General features: G+C 43.0%; 3 protein-coding genes across 5 annotated transcripts in view; all 3 read right to left on the bottom strand.

Moving 5' to 3' along the window:
* LOC121655245 (echinoderm microtubule-associated protein-like 4) overlaps nucleotides 1-7611 on the bottom strand; it is a 32464-nt gene extending 24853 nt beyond the window's left edge. For 2 of the 3 annotated variants that reach the window (XM_042009742.1, XM_042009743.1), the window contains exons 1-4: nucleotides 6968-7611; nucleotides 3133-3318; nucleotides 2909-3029; nucleotides 2410-2601 (exon numbers count right to left, since the gene is read on the bottom strand). In XM_042009742.1, coding sequence (XP_041865676.1) covers nucleotides 2410-2601; nucleotides 2909-3029; nucleotides 3133-3318; nucleotides 6968-6992 — 524 coding nt within the window. In that variant the 5' untranslated portion in view covers nucleotides 6993-7611. The remainder of the gene's footprint in view (nucleotides 1-2409; nucleotides 2602-2908; nucleotides 3030-3132; nucleotides 3319-6967) is intronic. The other variant, XM_042009744.1, reaches the window with a different exon arrangement.
* A 374-nt stretch (nucleotides 7612-7985) lies between these two features.
* Nucleotides 7986-19307, bottom strand: tspan14 (tetraspanin 14). The gene is made up of 9 exons (XM_042009758.1): nucleotides 19162-19307; nucleotides 14193-14273; nucleotides 13922-13972; nucleotides 13669-13815; nucleotides 13425-13595; nucleotides 13185-13310; nucleotides 13051-13101; nucleotides 10899-11012; nucleotides 7986-8481 (listed from the first exon to the last, which is right to left on the bottom strand). Exons 2-9 carry the CDS (start codon nucleotides 14271-14273, stop codon nucleotides 8416-8418), a joined length of 807 nt encoding a protein of 268 aa, XP_041865692.1. The 5' UTR covers nucleotides 19162-19307; the 3' UTR covers nucleotides 7986-8415.
* Nucleotides 19308-22334: 3027 nt separating this feature from the next.
* On the bottom strand, nucleotides 22335-26506 carry LOC121655260 (cytochrome c oxidase subunit 7A-related protein, mitochondrial-like). Its single transcript, XM_042009765.1, has 3 exons — nucleotides 26320-26506; nucleotides 22708-22842; nucleotides 22335-22598 (listed from the first exon to the last, which is right to left on the bottom strand). Exons 1-3 carry the CDS (start codon nucleotides 26386-26388, stop codon nucleotides 22458-22460), a joined length of 345 nt encoding a protein of 114 aa, XP_041865699.1. The 5' UTR covers nucleotides 26389-26506; the 3' UTR covers nucleotides 22335-22457.
* Between the last annotated feature and the right edge of the window lie 46 nt (nucleotides 26507-26552).

Below are 26552 nucleotides of genomic sequence, written 5' to 3'. Positions count from 1 at the left end.
CTGGAGGCCGTCTTCACACACTAAGCTGATCATCAGTCATTTTTAAGAACTTCTGAACCTGCTGAAGAAAAGCTTCATTTTTTTTTTTTCATTGTTTGTTTTTTTAAGATTCAGCTCAGAGATCAGAGACAGTCTCCCTCACAGAAAACAAAGACTCAAAGTCCGGTTAGTGAGCTGGGAAACACCAGAAACTCAAGGCCCAGGCTTATTGAGGCCTGCTGGAGGAGGAGGAAGTCCAGAAAGGGACAGCTGGAGGAAGAGGTAATGAGAGGAGGTCTTCAGGTGAAGCTGCGAGAAGTTCATGTTAGTAGCGTTGAGAAAATGCAAAAGCTTCAATCAGCAGAAAGTAAAGAGGAGCCAGAAGAGAAGAGATGCAAAGAGTCCTGGATCTGAGACCTGCTCCAAGACTTGATCCAAGACCTGATCTGAGACATGCTACAAGACCTGCAGGGGTCTCTGAGACTTGATCCGAGACCTGGTTTGAAAGCCCGTTTTCACACGTGAAAACAGAAAATTTTGGCAAATGTGGAGAAAATTTGTTCTGAACGTTCTCCACAGATTCACGCGTTTACTTCACAGCAGATGTTCCACAGCTGGAGTTTCAGAACATAAAGTTCACCGTGGAAATCTGTTTCCTTCACAACGCGACGAGAACGAAAGCCGACCGTTGACGCTGAACTTCCTAGCACGTTCACTCCTGGAAATTTTTCATATTTTCCACTTGTGAATGATCGTTCTGTAGAAAGATGGACTCCAGACAGTTCGGAAATTACTTCACAATCCCGACTGATAATCAACAACTGTTTCTTTAAAACGGTGGTAGACAGGTTTGGTCCTAGAGAGCCGCACTCCTCCAGGCTTTAGATGTTTCCCTCCTTGAACACACCACATTGAAATTAAATGGATTCAACAGCTTTTCAAATTCTGCTCAGTGACTCATTCATTTGAATCAGGTGTTGAAACAGAGAAACATCTAAATCTTGTGGAACGGTGGCTCTCGAGGACCAAACTTGCCTACGCCTGCTCTAAAATCAATGCACACGTCTTTCCTTGTTGGCATTGACCAGCAGCAGCTGGCTGCTACGAACATCTTAAAGACAAAAACCACAAACTCCAGCCAGGATTTTATGTCACCGACAAATGAACCCTTATGCTCTCCTCAAATTTAGTACCCTCTGGTAACCTTCATGGCCAAACGTGTCCATCCACAAAAACTGTTTTAAAATCATCATACATCAATATTCTTTTTTCCCCCATAAATTATTTAAATAACTTCCATCCTCCTCAAAAATACCATTTAGTCAAGTTTAGAATTTTAACCCTTTTAAATGCGAGTCTGAATATTTTAATTACTCATTAAAAAAAAAAAAAAAAAAAAAAAAAAAAAAAAAATAAAAACTGAATTTTTTTCCATATATAAAAAATATTACAGGGGTGATTCTTTGAGTATGTCAAAGACTACCACAAAAATTGATTCCATTCCATTTTTATTTTTTATCAAGTACCAGAAACTCCCTTTGGGGCCCTTCGTGCCAAAACTGCCCCAATGCCTTCCATTAAAAATACATATCTTAATCTCACAGTCATTTGAGTTTAAAATCAATAATTCTTTAAAGTCAGCATTTCATTTTGTAGAAAAGTAATGATATTTAATATTTTTGCTGAATTCCACTAGATTCAACTAGTTTCCTATTGCAGGCAGATGCAGGAAATCCTGCTATTTTTACTAAAATAATTACCAAGAAAAAAATGTTGAAAAAAATGGACAAAAATGTTCTGAGGAGGGCATATTGATTAAGTCCTGTTTCTACCAAGGGGTACAGGATGCTTCCTTATAATTCAGGGAAGGCCCTGCGCTGCTCCGACACATCTACCGCTTCCTGGCTTAAGTCTTGGCTACCGGGTAAAGGTCTGGTTAGCCGTCCCAAGTCGGACCCCTCTGGTGAAAACAGGGCTTTACTGAGAAAAGACGCCTTTAAAAATAATTTGTTTGATCATTTACGAGGACTCATATTTTCATGTCTTCAGGTTAATAGTTTGTTTTATACTTGGAGGTAAATGTTCTTTCATCTAAAACATTTTTTTATTGATCGTACAGAAAACCCGTCTGTAAACGACCTGGATGGTTTACTGAGACGTGTGGCGGAAAACGGGTCGACCCGCTGGACAGACCGGACCTGTAGAGATTTACGTCCGGTCACAGACGTTTCGCTGTGTGAAAACGGTTTTCCAGCTCGTTCTGTTGTTCCTTCTTATCACCTTATTGGCTGGAATACCCAGCCAATCCAGACCACCTGACCCTGAGCTGGGGGTGGAGCATATGACTGTGGGCGGGGTTAGTAGCCACTGACAGTGATGTCACCAGCAGGAAGTGAGGTCAGATGCAGCTGACAAATCAGAAGCTAGAACCTTTTTGGAGGGGCGTGGCCTTTGCTGCTGTCGGAGGACTGGGCCAGTCTCTGGGGGGTCTGAGGGTTCTGGGGGGGCTGAGGAGAGGAAGGACAGGAAGATGAGTCCTTTGAGGGAGGAGGTTCCTCGCGCTCCTGGATCTCCTCCATCTGTGACCGCTGACTGCTGACCTCCTTCTTCTTATCTGCTCCACTGTGGACAGAACCGGGACCATGAGACACCACACACACCTGGTTCCACTGGTTCTAATGATTTTACTGGTTCTGCCGGTCCAACTGACTGCTGAGTTTCTGTGTTTACTAAATCTGTTTTCTACTCTGATTTTAGCAGTTTGAACATGTGATCAATAAAGTGACGGATTGACTCCGTCAGACTGATCGGGTCCAGTCTGCAGACTCTGGGAGCTGAAACTGAGAAGACAAAGTCAACAGAGGACAAAACTTTATAGCAACAACCAGGTCGGTCCTCGTGTCTCCTCCATCAGTCGGATGCTTTTTACCTCTTGGCGGCGGAGGACACCGTCTCCTTCCTGGTGACGGAGGTGGAGTCCCTTTTCCGTCCAGATGTTCCCCCGTTAGTGATGCAGGACATGGAGTAAGCTTCACGCATCGCGGCTCCACCTGCAGGGGGGCAGAACTCTGCTGTAAACCCCAACTGGTGCCGCCCCAGACCTTCAACACGAACCAGATCATAAATGTGACTCGTCTTTGTGCAGCTGCTCACCTTTTCCTCCGTGCTGCTTCTTGGTCGCAGCGGCAGCAGAGTCCTCAGAAGCAGCGAGGCGACGAAGGACGTCGGCGAGAGCAGCCTTCATCACCGTCAGCTCGTCCTCCTGCTGCTGGACACGAAGCTCCAGAGCAGAAAGACGGTCGTTGACATCAGAGACACTCGCAGCAGACATGCTGTCGTCTGAAGAAACAAAATAAACGTCCGATGAGAGAGGGCGGGGCCAGAGAGGTGGCAAAATGGGCGGGGGTGGCGAGGGTACTATACATATTATATACATATGTATGTATGTATGTATGTATGTATGTATACACAGTATCTCACAGAACCTCTCACATTTTGAAAATATTTTAGTATATCTTTTCATGGGACACACACACACCCACACACACATATATATATATATACATATATATATCCATATGTCAAATATATTAGAAGTATAAATCAGAATAAAATAATGTAAATGTGTAACTGAGGTAAATTGTTGTTGGAAATACTTTTTCTCTAGAAATTTGAGGTTGTTTATGTTTTCTAAGGGTTTATTTCATTAAATGTAAACAACTTGATAATGTACTTTTTTGTCTAAAACAAAAATATAAATGTGGAGTTTTACATTATTCATAGGTTATTACGCTGGTATTTTATTGATCCAGCCCCCTGGAGATTTCTGAATGTGGCTCCTGACCTAAAATGGTCAACGCAGCAGGAAACCAGCTGCGGTAAAACCGGCCCCTCCAGGACCTGGACTGAGAATCTCTGCTTTAAACTGCAAAACATTACGAGTGAAGCTTCTCTTTTACTAATCAGGACAAATCAATCAGACTTCATCAATAAAAACCACCTGAGGTCTCCTTATTTACCAGGCTCAACATGCAGCTTGTCCCCTCTGGCTTTCCGTACTGATCAATCATCATCTGATCAGAAGAAAGCATTAAACACAAACTGACCTGAGGTCAGCTGGAAGAAAACATGATTGATCATCGTATTGATCCTCTGGAGACCTGATCAGCGTGTCTGTAGTGAGGGAGAGTGAAGCAGGAAGTGTGTGTTTGAGCTTTTCTGGGTTTGAGATGAGGAGAAAAACCAAACGCTGCCCCGTGGCGCTGCGTGTGTCAGCATGCCAGACGCACACACATTTTTCCCTCATACACTCATCCTGCAGTACTTGTGAGGACCGGCGTGCCATAATGATTTCTCTGCTTCTCTTCTGATGATTTTCACCGTTCTGACGCCGCCCCGTCTTCTCGGATATCTGGGAACCTAAAAAAGCTGCAGGTCTCGCGGCTCCCCAGGGCCACTGCTATCTATCTGTGTGACCTAAATACTGAGGTGGAATATAACCAAGTACTAGTACCATCTTACTGTACTTAGGTATATTACTAAGTATTAGTATTAGTACTAGACTTGAGTAGATTTAGATGTGGATACTTTTGAGTTTTACTTCACTACATTGTACCACAAACACTTCTATTTTCTTCGCCACTACACTTTGTACGTTGGTCACATTGTGGATTTTATTGTTTGTGTCCTCAGAGCTCTGCAGAGAGTTTGGTAGAGCGGCGATCCCAGGGGTCTGCAACCTGTGGCTGGATGCAGCTTTCAGCCCTTCCTCCCGGGCTCCAGACGAAAACAGTGTTCAGTTCTGTGTGGACAGATTCGTTTGCGTTCATTGCCAGTGGTGCTGACTTACGCTTGCTTGTGCCAAGAAATTAGCAAAGAACAAAAAATATCCCACTGAAAGGCATCTGCAGAACAAAGAGCATTTTCTGAAAAAATACCAAGAAGAAAATTACTGAACAAAAAGGGATGTCAGTAGTTCTATATGAAGCTGAACCGGACAAACTCAATACTGTTGCAGCCTTTGAGTGAAATTAGAGACATGTCTCTCTTTACAGAGGCTGTTAAGGAAAAGACCACTGAAATGACAACGAGCATCTCGATCAGCTCCTCCAGAGTCACGTGTCTGATGAGCGGAGTGACGTAGATGAAGCTGAGCGGAGTGACGTAGATGAAGCTGAGCAGACAGCATTGCTGTTCCTGACAACCAGGAACCTGAACTACCCAGCAGGTTTGCTTCTTTAACCAATCCGAACTCTGGCTGTCAACTCAGTCATCATCCAGGTGCTCTGACTCTGTGCAGGTTTCTGTAAAAGGGGGCGGAGCTGACAGCAGGTGACCAATAACAGCCTTTCATTTTGCAGCTGCAGCAGGAAGAAAAGGAAAATTCAAAAAGTAGCTGAAGAGCTTTTTATGCTACTGAAGACATTAAATTATTCTTTAATCAGTGTTCCACATGCTGGATTGATTTTCAGATATTTGACTTTTCATTTAATGAAATGTGACTTTACTAAAATTTACTTTGAATAAAGTTTATTCAAAGAAGTTAAATCTTCCTGTTTTAGTTTAATTTTAAACCGTGTGTTTACAAACACAGGAATCAAACTCATTGATCAGCTGATCAGACAACAGGTTGTTTACAAACACGAGGTCACGTGATGAGAAGCTGGAAACAGAATTCTTCGCTTTATGGTCAAATAATCATCAATTCAACATTTAAATCTAAAGGTTTGTCCAGATTTATCTACTTCTTAATAATTTTTTTCAAGGGTTCCCCCCAAGTTAGGTTTCCACCTGATCAGTTTCCTTCGGGTTACGGTTTTCCTCGGGTTAGTGTTTCCCCCAGTAAACCCTGAACATGACCTGTCATTCGTTACTGAAACAATTTAGAAGATTTAATCAGAAGACCAGAGCCGGCCACAGGCATATTCAAACTAAAGGGCCGCTTGGGGCCCCCTATGTGTCACCAGAGGGCTTCCCCAGGTGTGATTGAAATGTCAGTAGATCTTGATTTTTAAATAAATAACAAAAAAACACCATATCACTTTTAATTAATTGCAATAAAAATAGTAATACACACAAAACGCGATTTCACACTATAATCATGGGTATGTTCCAGCCATGAACGGCTGCTTGCTGCCTTTGGTTCACGCACCTTCTGTGCAGCAGAGTTCTGAAGAATCCTTGAGGTTTACCAACATAAGATGTCAATTTTAGGTTAATTTTTGGTGGAAGATTGAAATTTTGCACACTTCTGTCCCCTGTTCTTTTAAAAGTCATTAAACTGGGTAACTTGTTAGCCGTGTCTAGTCTGCTGGCTTCACTTACATGTAAACACAAGTTCAGTTCACCACATGCAAACATCACACTGCACATTAAAAAGTCTAGAAATGAACACTTAAGCACTTTTCTGAATTTGCTCCCCTTGGAGATTAAAAAATGTAACCACGGTAACAGTATGAAATAATGCAAATGCATGGTGCTGCATTCAGTGCAGAAGATGATAAAGCAGCAGTAAAAGTTAAGCACCGTGGTGGTGAGGTGGTCTAGGCTCAGGCCGCCCCTGTGGAACACAGATTAAAAGCTGAAATTGATCTGCGTTTTCTCATGCATACAAGAAATCATTTCCTGAGTCTCGTTCTAGATCAGAGTCCACACGTGCACGCACGCACGTGCACACACACAGCATGAAGTGCAGAGAGAGAATCTTTTGTTCTGGCTGGTCTGGATTCTACTGGATTCTGTCAGTCTGGGTTCCACCAGACATCCCAACAGACTCAGGCTCTGGTAAAGGGGGGATGGTTGGGGGGGGGGGGTTCCATGAATTCCATGAAAATTAAGGAGTTGTTGGATTTGTGGCCCTGTCGCCGCCGGAGGGGCGGTGCAAAATCTTTTTGATAAAAACAGCTGTTTTTATCGGCTCCCGCCGTCTAGCCTCCGCGCGTGCAGGTGAGCGGGTGATGTGGGCGTTGCAGCGGCGGCTGGAACTCACCTAAACTGCCGGTGAATCCGTCCATTTTCCTGGAGAAAAGCGGGAGTCCGGGCCGGAGGCCTGCGGGAGGCTGAGCGCACACTGCGGGCCTCCGTCCGGGTTTTTCCACCGCAGCGGGGGGAGGGACAGAAGAACCGAGCCGGGTCTGTCTCTGCTGCGCTGCCCGCCTGAGCCGTCCGCCCCGCGAGCCCGATTGTCCGCCGCTTTTTCCCGCAGGCGATAAGAAAGCGGCTCCGGAGGATCCAACAGCCGAAAAGGAGCGAAGACGCTGCGGAGCCGCAGACACGACGGACCGACGCTGCTGCGCGTTTCCGACTCCGCCTGCTCTGGCAGCGCGCGCTTCCCCTGGAGAGGAGGGGGAGGCTGAGAGGAGCCGGGGGGAGGAAGGACCGAGGCGGGTCAGGTTTCAGTCTCAGCCTGGAGGCGTGAGCTCCGCCGCGGAGCTGTCTGACCGGGTCGCGGAGCTGCAGCGCCCCCTGGCGGTCAACGCGCTCTCGCTCAATGGAACCGACCTCACGTGCATGATCGTTTCTGCAGGTCTGATCACTTTTGAGCAGGATGTGCTGATCAGTATTGATTAGACGGTCAGTTGATCTCACAGCTGCCTAATAAGTCAAGCTTAAAAAAATATAAAGTTTAAAACATCTTGTTTCTTCAAGCTTCTGTTCAACAGTAAATACAGTGATCAATACTTCTGATCAATGAAGTCATCAATAAATCAATAAACCCGAGATAAGAGCAAAGTTATTCTTTTTATTTAATTGCATATAAAAATTCACGTATAAAAACATTTGCTTCACTATCAGCGGGAAACTTGAATCAGGACTTTTTTCCTAAAATGTCCTGAAACTTTATTTAAACAAAACTCTCTATTCAAACATGTAAGCTCCTTCCAGTGTCAAAGTGATCAATATTCACATTTAATACAACAGATGATGCGCGAGCTGAAGCACGAGGATCAGTCGGATTCATTCATTCTTCTGTGGTAAGGACACACACTTATCAGTTATCTGACTGGAGGATTGATCTGTTCAGTTTTTTATTTCTTTTTTTTTTTCAAACTGCAGCAGTTTGATGATTAACTGATTATTGGAGGGAAAAAACTTTGAGTTAGTAATGTTAAACAAAACTAAAGCAGAAAAACACCTGACTTAATCTGATGATGATGATGAAGAGGCACTGAGCAGTAAACGGCCAATCAGGCCACAGCGGTTTGATAAACAGGACTTAATGTGAACGACAGGAAAAGTGAAGGCAGTCTGGTGTATATACACAATAAAACAACATAAATCAACATTCTGAAACAAACAGAGGCCACGCTTTTCGGTTACCATAGCAACCATATCAGTGGACGAAGAATGCACTGATGGGGTGAAGAGAAGGCACGTCTGAGGAAACGTGGTCCAATGACACCTGGTATGAGCTCCGAACCCCTGCAGGTGGATATGTCAGTGCCTGAATTTGACCTTGTGGATGTCGGCGATCAGAGTCTTGGCCAGGTAGATCCCCACCATCTGATGACACACACACAGGGAATCAAACACATATACACATACGCTCAATCAACCAATCACACGACAGCAATTCAATACATTTAGTCCTGTAGACAATGGTGCCAGACGGGTGGTTCTTCAGTGTTTCAGAACCACAGACATCTCCAGGGTTTCCAGAGGATGCTCTGAAGAAGGGAAAATATCCAGTGAGCAGCAGCTGTCTGGACCAGGATGTCTGGGTGTCAGAGGAGAATGGGCAGACTGGTTGGAGATGACAGAAAGGCAACAGGAAGGCCAACGGGAAACCGAGGTTATAATTCACACACACTCAAGCTGAACCAGAAGGTTATAAAAATGCTGCCTGGTCCGACGAGTCTCCATATCAGCTCCACATTCAGATGTCAGGGTCAGAATTTGGTGGAAACATCATGAAAATACTTATTTGTTCTTACCTTATTTAAAACTTTTAGCCAGTTTAAATGTGTGTGTGTAAAAATCGTAACTGCTGCTGTGTCGGCCCGGACATCGTTGGAAAAGAGGTTTTAGTCTCAGTGAGGTTCTTCCTTGTTAAATAAAAGTTATAAAATAATGAACGCATGGATCCATCCTGCCTGGGATCAGTGGTTCAGGCTGCTGGCGGTGTAACGGTGGGGGGAGCATTTACTTTGAAAATGAGCTCTTCCACAGATCTGACATAGCGCCTGCTGGACATCCTACGACTGACTGTTCAGTCATCCAAACCGACAAAGACCGAGATCAGCGAAGGTTGCAAGTCCAGATCCAAGCAAGAAGAATGACTCCAGACAGGAGGCCCCAATGAGGACTCTGGAGCAGCTACTTCTATGGGAGCTCAGACTTCAGCTGGGACACATAATAGACCCCCTCCAGTTTGCCTACAGGGAATATCTGGGTATAAAGGATCCCCTACCAGACCCATCGGGTCCACCTGGACGGTTCTGAGGTGAGGATGATGTTTTTGACTTTTCAAGCATTTTCAGCACCATCATTTCCACTTGACCAGAGGTCAAGCTTGAAAAGTGGGTGCAGATCCCTCTGTTGTCTGCTGGCTCGTGGACTACCGGACAGGAAAACCAGTTTGTCAGAATGAGGAGCTGCATCTCTGACGGGGGGCAGGCAGTACTGGAGCACCTCAGGGAACTGCTCTGGACTTCCAGGAGTTTTTATGCTTTCTTCTTGGCATGTGGGGCCAAAAGAAAAAAAGAATCCCTCATATATTTAAATGTGATTTTCGTTGGTAAATGTACCTCCATTATTCTAAATGTGTCTAAAAACAAAGATCCAGTAACTGAATGAGTTCAGGATCAGACCTTCAGGTTGCTCATTTTTCAGGTAAGAGAGCTGATGATGAACTTTGTCCTTTATTGAATAAGATTTCATTTAGAGGCTGGAAAGTCTGCACACTGGTCCGGGCCACGCTGGAGTTAAGGCCGTTGGATCAGACGTCAGGGATGCGTCCTCTCACCTTTTACCTGTTCTTCCAGATCATGGCCCTGTTCTGGAAGGTGTATACCTGGACTACTCAGTTCGGTCCTCGGCGGGCCACGATCCAGCGATCCAACACGATCAGTGTATTCCTGCTTCAACACACCTGGATCATACTAAATTAACAGCCTGGCAACTTCTGCAGAATGACTCCTCAACTTGAGTCTATTCACACTACAGTCTGAGTCGTGTCTTCTGCCCCCTGGTGGACACCTCGTTTACTACAATAATTCTGACACCACATTGTAAGAAATGACACACGTGCTACTTATTCTTCTTTTGTTTTAAACTTTGTTAAAAGGCCAAAGAAAGACTTCAGATTAAAAAAAAAAAAACTATATAATTTCAGCCCCTTGTTTTCTGAGTCAGGCTTTAAAGACAAACTGGTTAACTTGTTCACTCTAAATGTGTTTTCTGTGACTTTCAAATACAAATGTACCAAATACCAAATATTAAAAATTGCACATTTATACCAGACCTTTTTTCACAATTTGCTACCCCAGTAATGTTAAAAACCACAGCGAGTGGCACCAGGATGATGCACGCCAGCTACAAATAAAGCAAATGAGTGTGTGTCGCAGTGTGTGAAACAATCAAGCACCAGAACCTCAAATCAAATCCTGCTTAGGGCCCCTTAAAGGCTCGAGCCGGCTCTGTGGATCCATATCAAAGAGTGAAAACTCCCCAGTTGTGATTAATGACCATCAGTACAAATATGTGGCTGTTATCATAACAAAAGTTTATTCCAGAAGAATTAAAGCCTGTTTCAGAAATCTCAGCATTACTGGCAGAAATAAACTCTTCAAACGTAGAAACAGCAAACGTTCCTGACCAACATTCGTGATGATTCTTATATGAGTAGGTTATATATTTTTGGCCGTAAGCCTTTGACAATCGTCCCAGCTGATCAGAGGCAGTGGTTGAGTGAACTGTACCTGCAGCAGGGAGATGACGATGAACACGATAGCCACAGTGTAAAGATTTCCTGGTAACCAGTCTTCCAGAGCTGGAATGCACCCTTTCGTGTAGATATGTTCCTCCCACTCTCTCTGTACAGAAACATTAGCACAGAACACACACGTGGTTTCATTTTCTAATAAAAATAAATCTGTAGATCTGGAAGCATTCGGGCGATGGGAATCCTGAATGCTTAACGAAATGGTTTGAAGATTGAAGATGGTTCTGACTGGTGGAAAGTTTCAGGTGCCCGAGCCCTCCACCATCTTTAGGGTTGCGCCGTGTGGTAAAATTAAAGACCCCCATGTCATCAAACTGCTGAAAAAAGCAGGTGAAATGGTTTGGTCCCGTCTCAGCGCAGCAGTTTGCTGTTTATTAACCAGTCAGTCACTAAACATGCAGAGAGGCAAGAAAGGACAAGAGAAAAGAGACAGAGACAGACGGGTGCCAGAAAGGTTCATGGTTGAACTGAAGCTGTGAGGTGCAGCTACCGACCTAACGTTAATCCACTCGGGTAAATCAGGCATGTTTCTGGGTCTGCAGCCATGAATTTATCTTTGTGCTGAATCTTTAGATGTTTTTAACACAAGAACGGAGGAGACGGTCATTTTTCCCACAACATCTCGACGCCTTGCTGGTCCCTGACTTTTCCTAAAACTACAGGAATTTTCATTAAAACTAGTTGTAATATTTCGTATGTGAAGAACAGAGGAAACATGATCCTTGTTTTTCTGCTACAGGACTTCTTTATTCAGACTCCGCTGCTCTGGATCAGATGATGTGGACGTTTTCTGTAAAGGCTGGATTTACATACGAGGCCTCGTAGGAATAAACGTCCACATCATCGGTGCCCTGAAACCCAGACAGCAGCTGCAGGCCAACGTCCAGCGGAGACATGAAGGAAAACACACAGACCGCGGGCGTATCAACCATGTGCACGCTGCCGCCGTGCACCAAGCAGCAGGAGTGTGTGGACAAAAGGAAAAAATGTTTTACTGTCATGTCAATCTAAATAATTCACTACGAGGCTAAGCAGTAGAAGTCCCAGCCAGAGCGGATCGGGTCTCTTCTCCTGCAGGCTTTGCCTCACCTGCTGCAGGTGTCGGAGTTTTTCTTTGGCTTTGTGCTAAAAACGACGGTTTTTAACTCAGTTTTTACTCTGCGGAAACTCTTTAATTTGTCTTTACAGATCAGTGGAAGGTATCAGCTGATCACTCTGATCGATCATTCGTGAAATCATTCCGCTATCAGAGATCTGAAAACGCTGATGACGTGTCACTGACAAGATTTTATTTCCTTCCTTTAGTGCACTCAGTAAAAACTACAAGAGACCTGAGCTGAGTTAGATCTGAAGGGGGTGCGGTTCTTCCAGGAAAGAGTTAATAGAGCTAATTTACATGAGGACACGTCGCTGGGACTTCTACTGTTAACCAGCATTTAATGCGTGCTTGTAAATGTTTAGATATTTATATTAAATTGTCTATTTTATGAAAACAGATGAGCCAGTAGCAGCCCCGTGTCCTCAGACCCCGTCTCGTGAAGAAGGCGAGCAACAGCTTCGTTACAGTCTCTGGGAATTTCTCTCGCTTTACTCTTCCAAAAATATCAAATTTAACATTTTTGACAGCAATTAAAAGAACATTTTTTCTACATAATGAAAAAACAGCCTCCAGTTGTTTCTTTGTTTGGTTGGAAACGCTGAACAGCCTCCAGCAGCCTGCATTAAATGGTCCAGTTAGATGTGATAGAACTGCATCCATTAAAACACTTCTGTAGATCTTTATTAGTCCCACGGAGGAAACTGATCTGAGCAGCTTGAAGCTGCTGCACTAAAAACACACGTCGACTGTAATGTTTGCAGTTTAGTGACTAAATAATATATATTTAACTTTCTTCAATGTTAAGAGAACTTTATAATATTGGAATCTTACAATAAAAAACATTGAAATGTTAAAATTGGTCTCAACTGCATCTTTATGGCAGCTTATAATCTTGCATCGAATATTTATGGGGGAGGGGCCAATGGCGGCGCCCCTGGAGGTTAGCTGAGTGGTTTTTCATAGAGGACCTGGCTAACATCTGTTGACCCAGGCCTGGGAAGCCGCCCTGGGTCAGGTTTCAGGTTCTCACCGGTTGTCTGTTCCTCACATCGTAGCCACACTGAGTGTTCACCACCAACTCCTGCAACAAAGGAAAGGTTCGCTTTCAGACCCGAGGATCATCATTGATTGATACCAATCATTATTGATCAGTGATGAACTCACGCCAGGATCAGTGGTGCAGCAGGAAAACGGAACCCCACACTTCTCTCTGCTGCGATGAGTCCCGTTACAGCTGAAGTACACATTCAGATCCCAGTCAACTGGGCCCTGAGCCCCGCAGCAGTGGTTCTGGTTAAAGAACAGACCCGGGTTAAAGCTTCCCGCCGTGCTTCTGCTCACAGTTCAGATCCAGTTAAAAGGTCGTGTGTGGGTTTTAAGTTTGAACAGCAGATCAAGTTTCACCATCTTCTGCAGAGAGTCGATGAGGTTCTGCAGGTCGATGTCGTCTCTGTAGCCTCTGATGTTCTGCAGGAAGAACTCGTTGAGCCATTGTCGGACCTGACTCTGAAAAACCACGGCCAGCACCGCCGCCGTCAGCTCCAGGAAGAAGATCAGGCCGATGACGCCTGAAAACTGAGCGACAGCAGACGGAGGCGGAATAAACACAACAAACAAACAAACAAACGGAGCTTCACTTTTAACCTACAAACTTCAGCAGACAGATGTTTTCTCTCAGAGCTCCCACGCAGCCCGCAAAACCCAGAGTGAAGGTGATGCCGCCGACCGCCAGGACCAGCCAGACCGGGTCGAAACCGTGCAGCCGGGTCACCTGGGTCAGGTCTAACAGGATTCCCTGTTAGCAGCAGGACAAGCAGAACAAAGTCACACAGATATTCATACACCTCAGCGTGGATTCTAACCTCCAGAAGAGGGGGATTGTGGGTAATGTGGTTCATCACCTTCTCACTCCAAGCCCAGAACCCTGCCGCGATGAAGGCGGCTCCAGCCAGCTGCAACACAAACACACTTATCAGAAAAGTTTCTGTTAAGGCCAACGTCACACTTCCTCAAACACAGGATGCCAATGACATCACCTCCTGTTAGGCAGACACAAACAGGAAACAGAGCTTCCTGTTCACAGCTGTGTGCACACTCACACACCATAACACACAAAGTCCTGCAAACACACCAGCACTGTGAACATACGTGTCACGTGACTGTGTGACTCACCCAGAAGATGATGTTGTAGCTGAACATCAGGTACTTGTAGCAGCAGCTGACCTCAGCGTTCTCATAGCGATAGTAGTACATCTGTGAGACACAGAGGGGTTAAAGGCAAATTTATTTATACAGCACATTTCATGTACAAGACAATTCAAAGTGCTTTACATAAAACATTTCAGCAGGGTGCAGAAAGCAATACAAGTGCATTAATAAAAAATAAAAAAAAGATTAAAAGAAATGCAATTAATGAAATAAAAGCAGAACGAAGATGCTAAAATAAAATAGATAAAATGCAAGAAATAAAGTTAAAGACAATATTAAAACATGATTCCAGCTTAAAACAACCAGATGCAGATCTGGACTCTAAATAAAAACTAGTCCATGCAGCAGAGAACAGGTGGGTCTTCAACCTTGATTTAAATAAAGTGTTTCAGCTGATCTGAGGCTTTGTGGGAGTTTGTTCCAGACATGTGGAGCATAGAAGCTGAATGCAGCTTCTCCATGTCTGGTTCTGTCTCTGGAACTGATCAGAAACTGGATCCAGATGACCTGAGGGTTCTGGTAGGTTCATACTGGGTCAAGAGGTCTCTGATGTATGTTGGTCCTAAACCATTCAGAGCTTTCTAGACCAGCAGCAGAACTTTAAAGTCTATCCTCTGACGGACCGGCAGCCAGTGTAAAGACCTCAGAGCTGGACTGATGTGGTCCACTCTCTTGGTCTTAGTGAGGACTGGAGCAGCAGAGTTCTGGATCAGCTGCAGGTGTCTGACTGATGTTTTAGGTAGAACCTGTAAAAACACTGTTACAATAATCAAGCCGACTAAAGATGGAAGCTGGACTAGTTTTTCCAGGTCCTGCTGAGACATCAGATCTTTTACTCTTGATATGTTCTTAAGGTGATAGTAGGCTGACTTTGTAATTCCCTTAATGTGTTTCTCAAAGTTAAGGTCTGAGTCCATCAGTACACCCAGATTTCTGGCCTGGTTGGTGGTTTTTAGGTCTGAGTCCATCACTACACCCAGATTTCTGGCCTGGTTGGTGGTTTTTAGGTCTGAGTCCATCACTACACCCAGATTTCTGGCCTGGTTGGTGGTTTTTAGGTCTGAGTCCATCACTACACCCAGATTTCTGGCCTGGTTGGTGGTTTTTAGGTCTGAGTCCATCACTACACCCAGATTTCTGGTCTGGTTGGTGGTTTTTAGGTCTGAGTCCATCACTACACCCAGATTTCTGGTCTGGTTGGTGGTTTTTAGGTCTGAGTCCATCACTAGATCCAGATTTCTGGTCTGGTTGGTGGTTTTTAGGTCTGAGTCCACCACTAGACCCAGATTTCTGGTCTGGTTGGTGGTTTTTAGGTCTGAGTCCATCACTAGATCCAGATTTCTGGCCTGATTGGTGGTTTTTAGGTGTATAGACTGAAGCTCTGTGGTGACACTTAATTGTTTCTCTTTGGCTCCAAAAACCATCACCTCAGTTTTGTTTTTGTTTAACTGGAGAAAGTTCAGACACATCCAGTCATTAATCTCCTCAATACATTTACCAAGAGCCTGTACGGGGCCTCGATCTCCTGGTGACATTGTAATATATATCTGTGTGTCATCTGCGTAACTATGGTAACTAATTTTGTTTTTCCTCATCACCTGTGCCAGTGGGAGCATGTAGATGTTAAACAGAAGAGGCCCCAGGATGGAACCTTGGGGAACTCCACATGTAATTCTTGTCTGCTCAGATGTAAAATTACCTATTGACACAAAGTATTTCCTGTTCTCTAAATAAGATTTAAACCAGAGTAGTGCAGTACCAGAGAGGCCCACCCAGTTCTCCAGTCTTTTAAGTAATATCAAAGTCAAAGTCACTTTATTTGTCAATTCTGCAGTATGTAGAAGACATACAGAGGATCGAAATTGCTTTTCACACAGACCCAAGGTGCAGACAATAAACATTTAACATACATCTTTTAAGTAAAAGAAAATATATTGTGGTCGACTGTATCAACTACAGCACTGAGGTCCAGTAAGACTAAGACGGACATTTTTCCATCATCTGTGTTCAAACATATGTCATTAATAACTTTGGTCAGAGCATCTCAGTGCTGTGGTGCTGTCTAAAACCTGACTGGAAGACATCGTAGCAGTTGTTTGTGTTTAAAAAGTCGTTTAGTTGATGAAAAACGGCTTTTTCAATTATCTTACTTAGAAAAGGACGATTTGAGATCGGTCTGTAGTTGCTCATTTGTGTCTTGTCTAGGTTGTCCCTTTTTAGCAGAAGCTTGATTACAGCTGTTTTTATAAGTTCTGGGAAGACGCCAGAAATTAAAGATAAGTTAACAATCTGTAACAGATCTGGTTCCAGAGTCTTTGAGACCTTTTTGAAGAAACTTGTGGACAGGATGTCCAAGCAGCAAGAAGTTCAGCTGACATACGATGTCGCCCAGATCTTTGCTGTTAATGGGATTAAACTGTGTCATGGTGCTTAAACTGGTTTCCAATGGACACAGTATGTCTGTTGAACCTGCTGTTGATGAACGAACTACTTGTCTGATATTCTGGATTTTTTCAGTGAAACATTTGGCGAACTCATTGCAGTCTCGGTGGAATAAAGTTCAGGTGCTACTGACACAGGAGGGTTTGTTAAGCTGTCAACAATAGCAAATAAGACCCGAGCATCATGATAGTTTTTTACTAATAATATCAGAGAAATAGGACTTTCTTACATTCTTCAGTTATAGATTATAAGAGTGAATTTTCTCTTTATACATGTCATAATGAACCTGTAGATTTGTTTTTCTCCATCTGTGCTCAGCTTTCCGACACTCTCTTTTTCCATGTTTCAGCAGTGTGGAATTTCTCCATGGAGACTTTTTCTTTCCAGAGACAACTTTCACCTTAATAGGAGCAACAGCATCCATGATAATTAACATTTTAGCATTAAAACTAGTGACAAGCTCATTGGCTGAACCGCCTGACAGGGCAGGTGTTGAAGAGAAGACCTGGTTAAACATCCCAGTCGTGTTTTTAGTTGTACAGCGGTTTGTGATCATCTCTGTTGAGACATTAGTGTGAACAGAAACTGTACACTCAAAGAAAACACAGTAATGATCAGACAGGCCCACATCACACACAGTAACCATGGAAACATCCAAACCTTTAGAAATCACCAAGTCTAGAGTGTGTCCTTTAATGTGCGTGGGCTCTGTTATATGCTGAGTCAGCCCAAAGTTCTCCAGACTGTTACCCAGATTTTTAGTGGCTTTGTCCTGAGGATTGTCTACACGGATGTTAAAATCACCAACAATAATTACAGTCAAAGTCCAAACAGATTAAAGCAGCAGTTCACTAAACTCATAAAAGTCTGCGCAGTGCCCTGGTGGTCTATAGAAATTTAGATAAATTATAATAAGCTTTCAACTGAAGAGCCACGTATTCAAAAGAAGTAAAACTTCCAAGAGATAACTGCTTCCACTGAAATGATTCATTAAATAAAACTGCAACCCCCCTCCTCTCCTGTTCAGTCTGACCTCACTGATAAAACTAAAGTTAGGAGGGGTTGACTCTATCAGAGCGGCTGCGTTGTTATCTTGTTTTAACCAAGTTTCTGTTAGAAACATAAAATCAAAGTTGTGCTCAGTTATAAAATCATTCATTAAAAATGTTTTCCCTGCTAATGACCTAACATTTAATAAAGCTAACTTAATGGGTTTAGAATTGTTTACCCTATGTTTGGGGGAACGCTGTGGCTCACAGGGTGTGTTAACTCTACTTAGAAACCTTTTAGAAAGCAGCTCTCTGTGTTCTGACCGAGCTACTTTTCTCCTTCTGTTGCCAAACAGTACAGATATTTTTTAACCTTCTGATAAACAGCAAGAACTTATCACGAGCCGGAACTTTTTTTTTCTGGGGAGGGGGTATGTGGGCCAGACGCAAACAATACATAAATGTACATAAATAAATTGACCTTTTATGTACTTGCATGAACAGAAGATTTTACATATCAGACACTGTGTATCAATAAATCTACCAGCTCTGTAGAATAACTCAGTGAAGATATTAACAACAGGTCTAGCAGTTTTTCACCAGAACCTAGTCCAGGGATCTGCAACCTGCAGCCCAAGCGGCTCTCTGGAACACACCAGAACTCCCAGCCTAGGCGTACAACCATCACCTGCTCAACAGAACATTAACACACCTGTCCAGCAGGGGCGGCAGTGGCTGAACGTGAGCCTTAGAACCAAGTCTTTAGTTTCCCTCAACTTTTTTCTATCAACCTGTCATTTGTTTGGGCAGCAAATGCAAACAGATAGTCGGTGGCGTACTCTGATAAGTTGGTTAAGGTGGTAGCCATTTTCACTACTGTCTCCCTCTTCTGGCTGAAGAGCCAATCAGAGTGAGAACCCCATATCAACAATGTGATGTCAAGGGAGAGAAATCTGACGTAAAAGGGAGCAGTACTTCTGTGTTTTAAATGTCTTTTATTTTATAAATCATGGATTTAGAATTAATTAAATTAAATAATCAGCTGCTCAATAATCAGATAATTAAGTAGCCAAAATAAATAAATAAATAAAAAATAAAAATTAAGCAGAGAACCCCAGACCTGGAGACTTCAGCAGAAACTTATAACTTTATTCTGTCTATGATCGATCCATTAGCTCACAAAGTATGAACAAGGATCAGGGTCTCTGCTTATCCATCGAGTTGATCAGTTTCCACTTGGTTCTGCTGAGAGTAATCAATAACTCCTCGTTAAAGTTATCACATGTCATTTTATCATCGTCAGGGGCTGGATGCCGTTAACGGATGACACTGTCCGATTATTCACCGTTAAGTTTCTGTTGTTGATAAATGGAGTTTGAGGACGCACAGGAAGCGCCTTTAGCTAACGCTATCAGAGTGAAGCTAACAGGTGACGGCGAGGAAAAACAAAGAAATAAAGTAGAAATAAAACGGGAAAAGTTTAAAAGAACCGTCCAACTCACCTCAGATCAATATGATCGACAGGTTCCTGCCGCCTCCGGCTCTTTAATCAATTAATTCACACCGCTGTAAACCTAATCTTTCCTGTTTAACACAAATACAAACAGCACTTTTTCCCTTTTCTTCTGCTTCTTCTGCTTCCTCTTCTTCTTTTTCTTCTTCTTTTTCTTTATATGGCTCTAACAAACTGCACCGCCTCACAGTGGTACGAAGCGGAACTGCAGAAGGTAACGCGGGGGTAAGAAGAGAAAGAAGTTCTAATCAAACTAAAATTAATGTTTCTTTTATGGTCTCATTAAATGTTAAATATTTCTGCCACTTTTCTTTTCCTCTTTCATTTTTCCTTTCTTTGACCCTGACATTTCTGTTACATAACATGTTTCCCTGTTTCCTCACATTTCAGATTTCCTATCATTAAAAAAGATTTTTTTAAAAAAAGAAAGAAAAGAAATAATTGATTCTCTGAAATCCAGTCAGCTTAGCTAGATGAACATTCCTTCCACACCTGATTAATCCTGATTCATATCCATTCAGTCTTTGGACACGAGGTGACTTCTTTCCTCCCGTCGAGTCAAAGAATCTTTCACTTTACTTGCTCTGAACTTTAACTATACACTGTGAACGTTAACTGTATCTAAACTTCAACTAACCAGTCTGAATTTTAACCTACAGCTCTGAACTGGTGTTATTTTAACTAAACACTCTTAATTTTAACTAAGTACTCCGAACTATAACTGTTGCGAATTATAATTAATTGCTCTGATAATAACCTATTTACTCTGAAGTATGACTAAGAACTCTAACCTTTAACACTTAAAATTTTAACTAACCACTCTGAATTTCAACTAACTACTCTGAACTATAACAGTTCTGATCTAGAATGAATTGCTCTTTAACTATCCACTTTGTTTGAATAACCATTCTTAAATATATTAAATGCCTTTTAAATTTAACACTATTAACTTTAACTAGTCTGAACCACACTTTTCCATTAAACCTCATGGGAAAGTGAATCCAAGTGTTTGGTTCTGTAGTTAAACTATAACTAATGTTTCTGAACTTAAACTAACCGATCAGAACTTCACCGTCTGCGTATTGATCATGAACGGTAGAAGTTTGTTTACAGATCATCGGGGATTAAAGCCACTCGACATGAACCTAAAAGTTTGTGGAGCTTCAGGCTGAGCCCGATTAGTCTCACTTTTCTGGATCTTGCTGTTACCATGGAGACAAGGGGCTGATGTTCTCCAGCATCACAGTCACCGTGGCAATGAAACAGGATTCTGGGTCAGACTGTGAGGATCAGCTGCAGTTTGTAAACACAAATAAATATAAAGCAGAAACAGTCATGTGACTCCAGTCTGACCTCTGACCCGTCAGATCCAGACCGGGACTCAAAGACGTGACAGTCATGTGACCAACAGAGAAACAGCCGATCAGCTGATCAGTATAAATGAAAGTCAATCAATCAATACATCTTGATCAGAAACAGCAGCCTAATGTCAGCCTGTTACAACCGGATCCTCAAGACTGATTCAGAACCAGAACCAGGTCTAGATGGTCCAGACCTGATGAATTCAGAGCGTCCTAGCTGTATGTGTGTGTGTGTAAGTGTGATGTGATCTGTTACAGTGAAACCTCGCCTTTGGCATCCTGTAATCATCTCCATGGCAACAGAGCCGGTGATGTGACACGCTCCACAGAGTTGGAACCACGTTTCCTCGGCTGTGTGAGGATGTGGTGGTGAGTCCTCACGCTGGAGCTCAACGGGCTCAGTTGTTCAGATCTCCGATCGGGGCCCTCATAATCAATACTCCTGATCAGCCAAAACACGCAGATTATTCTGAAGGAGGGAAAAGAACGTGTTTGTGTGTGTGCTGAGGTGTGATGGTTGTAAGATAAAAGATTTCCAGCAGTGAGTCAGAACCAGTTCGTCCCTTCTCACCGTCTAACGGCAGAAAACCTTCCTGGAGCCGGATCCACGGACCGTCAGGAACATTTGGGTCTGGGGTCACGTGAAAACTGATCCAAACGTTCCTGGAGCCGGATCCACGGACCGTCAGGAACATTTGGGTCTGGGGTCACGTGAAAACTGATCCAAACGTTCCTGGAGCCGGACCCACGGACCGTCAGGAACATTTGGGTCTGGGGTCACGTGAAAACTGATCGAAATGATCAAAATAATCTCATCTGATCACTATGAAACTTCGTCTGTGGACGGACTCGTCGGATCTTCAGAAGAGAATAAAAAGCCAGAATTACAGTGATTATTAAGAGCCAGATGTGCGATGATTCTTTTCTTTTAGCTTAAAGCTGATTTATGTTGCTTTCCTGACTTCATCATTTCCAGTTGTTTCTTGTGGTGAATGTAAAAATGTTTTTACAGGACCAAGGATTTCAGATTAAAGTTCAAGTCATTTTTTATTGTTTCTAATGGGAAACTGTGCAGACAGGTCCTCTCAAAATCAGAAACATCAAATAATAAAAATCCACTCACATATAAAACATGATTGTCCACTGGAATCTCCAGTAAATAAAAACAAAAACAAAACAGGAAATAAAACTACTACAAAGAAATAAACGATACACCAGTAACCCTTGAGTAATTAAAAATGTTCAAGATAAAAACACAAACACTACAAAAATTATGATTCAGTAAAATTATAAGTAGAATAAACTCATCTGTAGCTGTTTAAAAATGCTTTTCCACGTGGAACAAAGGTGTTTTTTTAACTGATGTAACACTGGTTACTGAATACGGGAGATTAATTCATAAAAAATGTAGTAGTGTGAGGCCGACTCGTACAAACTCAACATCATGACCATTAAATGTAACCTGAATGTGATTTTAGAAGGAAAAGATGGTTGTGTACATTCTGCCTTCATGTCCTGCTTTTTAATCTGGACCATACAAACTTTATGAAAACCTCAGATGTTTTTCAGGCGGAGAGAGAAGCCGACACTTCGGTGGAGCTTAGAACAGATGATCCTCCGTAATCCTCCGTGAATCCCTCAGAGGAACAGGGATGAAGCAGACAATAAGAGGAGGATCAGAACTCATTAAGACTGGATCAACTCAGACTCCCCTGGGACGAAAACTGTCCTGAGACCAGCTCAGTTTTAACTTCTCAGTATGTCTGTTCATATGCCCCGCCCCCACACACACAAGCACTCGTTAACAAGAAAATAATGTTTGTTTATTCTTCACACTAAATAACATTTCTGTACAAATCGTTTGGTTTCCACACTGATCATCCACAGAAACCTCTGGTCCAATCACAGCGCAGAGAAGCTGACATCACTTGTTGCGGGGCTGTGCGGCGACGTAGAGGGCCACCAGACAGTAGACCACGCCCCCTATGGTCAGACCCATGGTGGTCCGGTACAGCAGCTTGTCCATCCGACCTCTCTTCAGGTGGACAGGGACCCCGTCAGACGACTGACACATAAAAAACAGGTTACCTGTGAGGGGTGGAGCTTATTCCACCTACCACATTAGCCCCTCCCCTTTCAGAGACTCCAGCACACCTGCTGCTGGCATCAGTTACCTGGAAGAGCTTCTGTAAGGCAGGAACTCTGTTGATTCCCATGTATTCCACCTGACTTCCTGCTTCAGACACCATCTTGGTTGGAGTCGCAAAGATGACTTGAGGATTGTGAGGAGTGGCCACTGGACGCAGACCCTGGGACAGGTGAGCAGAGGTCATGTGATTAGCTGACAGGAAACACAATGTATGGCTGAATCAGTCAAATGACTTATTCTGAGAGCAGGTGCCACCGGATCACATCATCTGAGAAGTTAGCCATCACAGGTTGCAGGCTGTGTGTGTTTACGGACACACTGATCAGCTCACCCGTAAACCAATCAGTTACTCTGATCATGAATCAGTGAGTGCACTGACTGATGATCACTGATCAGAGTGTTTTAATCAGAAACAGAACTGTGGCTTCATCCATCACATCCAGCATCGATTGATAGGTCTGATCAGACTGAAACTAGTTTGTAAGTAGCACCACATCCGATTTAAAACTGTTGTTCGCGGAGTTCCTCAGGGATCAGGGTATTATTCCCTGATGTTACCTGGAACAAATGTCTGAATGAGGTGGAAAATTAATTCAAATTAAACTCAGTCTCTTCATAATGAATTACAACTAAATTTTAGTAAAAGCTAAATTAATCATATTTGGAAATTATTCAACTGAATGCTAAAAATTTAAATCCTGCGACCTCATAAAGGCTTTGGTTTGTCATCACGTGAAAGAGTACGAGGAGTTTGTTGCCAAAAAACTCAGGAAAAGCAAACCGGCAAATGTTTTAGAAAACATGAGGCTTTTGCAAACAAAGCCAGAAATTCACTGCAATAATAGACAGTATTATAATTTACTGTCTCCACAAGAAGCTCCATTTTCCACGTCGGAGCTCCTGTCCGACATGGAAAAACACAGGAAGGAAGGCTGGACGATACAGGAAAAAATATTGATAAAGTTTTTTTAAAAACTCATATGGATAAATATCCAAACAAATGTAATTAAGTGCAGCCCTGGCCATGTCATGCTATTAATGACCTGCTTTTAATGAAGAACACAAACAGTGAATTCATATTAAACCCACATTCAACCATCTTTTTAACCATAACTGAAAGGTTTTAAAAAAGAAAAAGAAATCAACTCAAGAGACCTGAGTGACGTCAGCAAATACTGACAAACATAAGAACAGTCTAACATGACCGAAAAATCACAAACACAAATATTCTGAACACGTCCAGCTCAGCAGTTCAGACAGGAAATCAGACCCAGGAGCAGTGTAAAGCGTCTGGCAAATTTCAAAATAAAAGCCCCCGTGCAGATTTGCGATCGATGAAATATAAACATTATGTCATTAAAGGCCAGGGTCATGGACGACGAGACGTTTATCCTGGAAGTGGAGAATCACAAGACTCTCAAGTTCTCCAGTGATTTCGTGATCTCACGGATCCAGCTGCACGACTTCTTTAGCAGGCGCTCCGTGTCTGACACGCCGCACACGTCAGAACGAAAGCTCTACGGCACACACACGGACCCGGTGGAAACTGGCCGTTCGGTAGCTCAGAAACTGCTAGGACTAGGCTACCACGTAAAGAAATCAACTGCTATGGGAACAGTCTTTTACTCAGGCCGACCCGGGGCGGGGCTTGGTGACGGCGCGTGCCTGGGTCTGCGTTTGTGATTGGTTGGGAGGAAGTAACGACTGTGGCATTAAGCTACCAGATAGACAATAATGAAAAAGGAAAACTGTGTTTTTCTTTTAATCTTTTCATCTACCCCTTTTCCCCTATCACACTACACGTCTATCGATAGATGTATATCGTTACCGAATTATTGTTCCTTTCAAGATTGTTTTTAATAGAAATTCTTTTATTCAATTTTATTTACTCAATAATTAAAAAAGTTCGTGACAATTATTGTTTTTTAAGGTAACGGATCAGTACTCAGTATCAGCAGATACTATTGTTTAAGTTGCTGAGATTTACGTCCTGCGTTATAAGCCTGTATGTAAAATGGTAAAACTTGTACTTATACAGCGCTTTTCCAGTCAGATTAACCACTCAAAGCGCTTTACACTACTTATCACATTCACCCATTCACACACACATTCACACCCCGATGGCACATCGGGAGGCAACGTGGGGTTAAGTGTCTTTGCCAAGGACACTTCGGCATGTAGTCAGTGGAAGCCTGGAATCGAACCGCCTACCTTCTGGTAGGGCTGGGCGATGTGGCCTAAAAATGAAATCTCCGATTTTTTATAACCAAATCCGATTTCCGATTTTAATCGATTTTTTTTCTTTTCTTTTACAAACATAAACTTATTAAAAACATTTACTTGTTTATATAGATGAATGCTAGCAAAAATAATGCATATAATGTCATAGCTTTTCCACCATATAAACGACTTCATATCTTACATTGAAATATGCGACACATTGCATCCGTGATCTCTTTCCATCTGGATCCTTATCATACAGGATCCACTGCAGAAATAATTCCCCTGATGAAGGTTGTCTCTTAACTAGAGTTTGTGGGTTAAGTTGATTTCTGCATCTCATAGAGAGCAGCATTTCTAACTGCAGTTATACACACAGCTAAATCCCAGGCGTGAGTGACGGTCACTTTACTGAAAATCTGTCAGACAAACACCGTTCTGGTGTGGAGGGAGGGCTAAGTCTGCTGCTAACTAACTATGGAAGAAAATCCCGATTTTCATAACAATAAATCTCCAGAAATGCAAAATTCGATTTATCGATTTAATCGATTAATCGCCCAGCCCTACCTTCTGGTCGAAAGACGACTGCTCTTCCTCCTGAGCTACAGCCGCTAAGTTACACATGTGAAAGAGTCAAAACAGACTAGCCTGCAACATGTGTTCACATTTGGATGTACTGTATGTGGGAGAAATAGACCAGGCTCACACAGTTGTGGATACAGTCATTATATTTGTAGTACAAACTGCTCCTGATCAGGTGAGAGAATAGTTGTCATTCCAGTAATTCATTATTCCATCGAAAAACAGGAATAGTTTACATCCATAACTCTCTCTATAGTCTCTGTCCCAGTATTGGTTTTCCAATTTTTATAACCCCTCCTCCCTGAGCAACACAAACCATGTGACAAGAAGCAAATACTTTTGGGGTTAAAGTAATTAGAGTAGTCCTGCATGTCACTTTTCCTTAAAAGGTGTTTTTCTGTGCTACTTAAAGGGGGGGGGGGATTAAGCGTAAACCCACTTCTCGGCGGACCACTACACCACTGCTTGAATTGATCCCAATAACTATTCCAAAGGAGTAAAAGAAATAATGAGTTCGGTGTGTACTGAGGGAATTACATCCCGGTCTGGACTTTTACCCGAACCACTCTAACATGTTTCATCACATCAACAGTTTCCGTTCAGGTTCATGTCAGGTTAACCAGGACACAACGTATGAAGTTACTCTGTGTAAATGACTGCTTCCTGTTAATCTAACAGTCCATATGAGCGTATCTACTCAACAAGATACTTGACATCAGTTAATACTCAATATATAAACAAATCGTCTTCATGAACGGTTCGTATGCTTTCTGGTTAGCATTAGCATTAGCTTCAGCCGCAATCCGGTGAAGGTCACGCAGCCACCGTGTCTCACCTGCGGGGTGTAGGCGGTGGCGGAAGCTCCGGTGAGCCGCAGCGTTACTCCGTTCAGTTTGTAGTACATGTTCACCGGCAGAACTCCGAAACAACACCGGGACACGCGGCGGTTTACTGCTCCTGAAGGCGAGCCTTCGCTGACCTACCGTGTGAGGACGCTGCTTTACGTGATGGCGTCATAGAGGCGCTGAAGGACCTGCGACAGGAAGCTGTCCGTCACGCGCCTGTGTT

Source organism: Melanotaenia boesemani, chromosome 16 (genome assembly GCF_017639745.1).
Source record: "Melanotaenia boesemani isolate fMelBoe1 chromosome 16, fMelBoe1.pri, whole genome shotgun sequence".
Lineage (NCBI taxonomy): Eukaryota > Metazoa > Chordata > Actinopteri > Atheriniformes > Melanotaeniidae > Melanotaenia > Melanotaenia boesemani.
The sequence above is the reverse complement of the archived record's forward strand: the minus strand, read 5'-3'. Positions and strand labels throughout refer to the sequence as shown.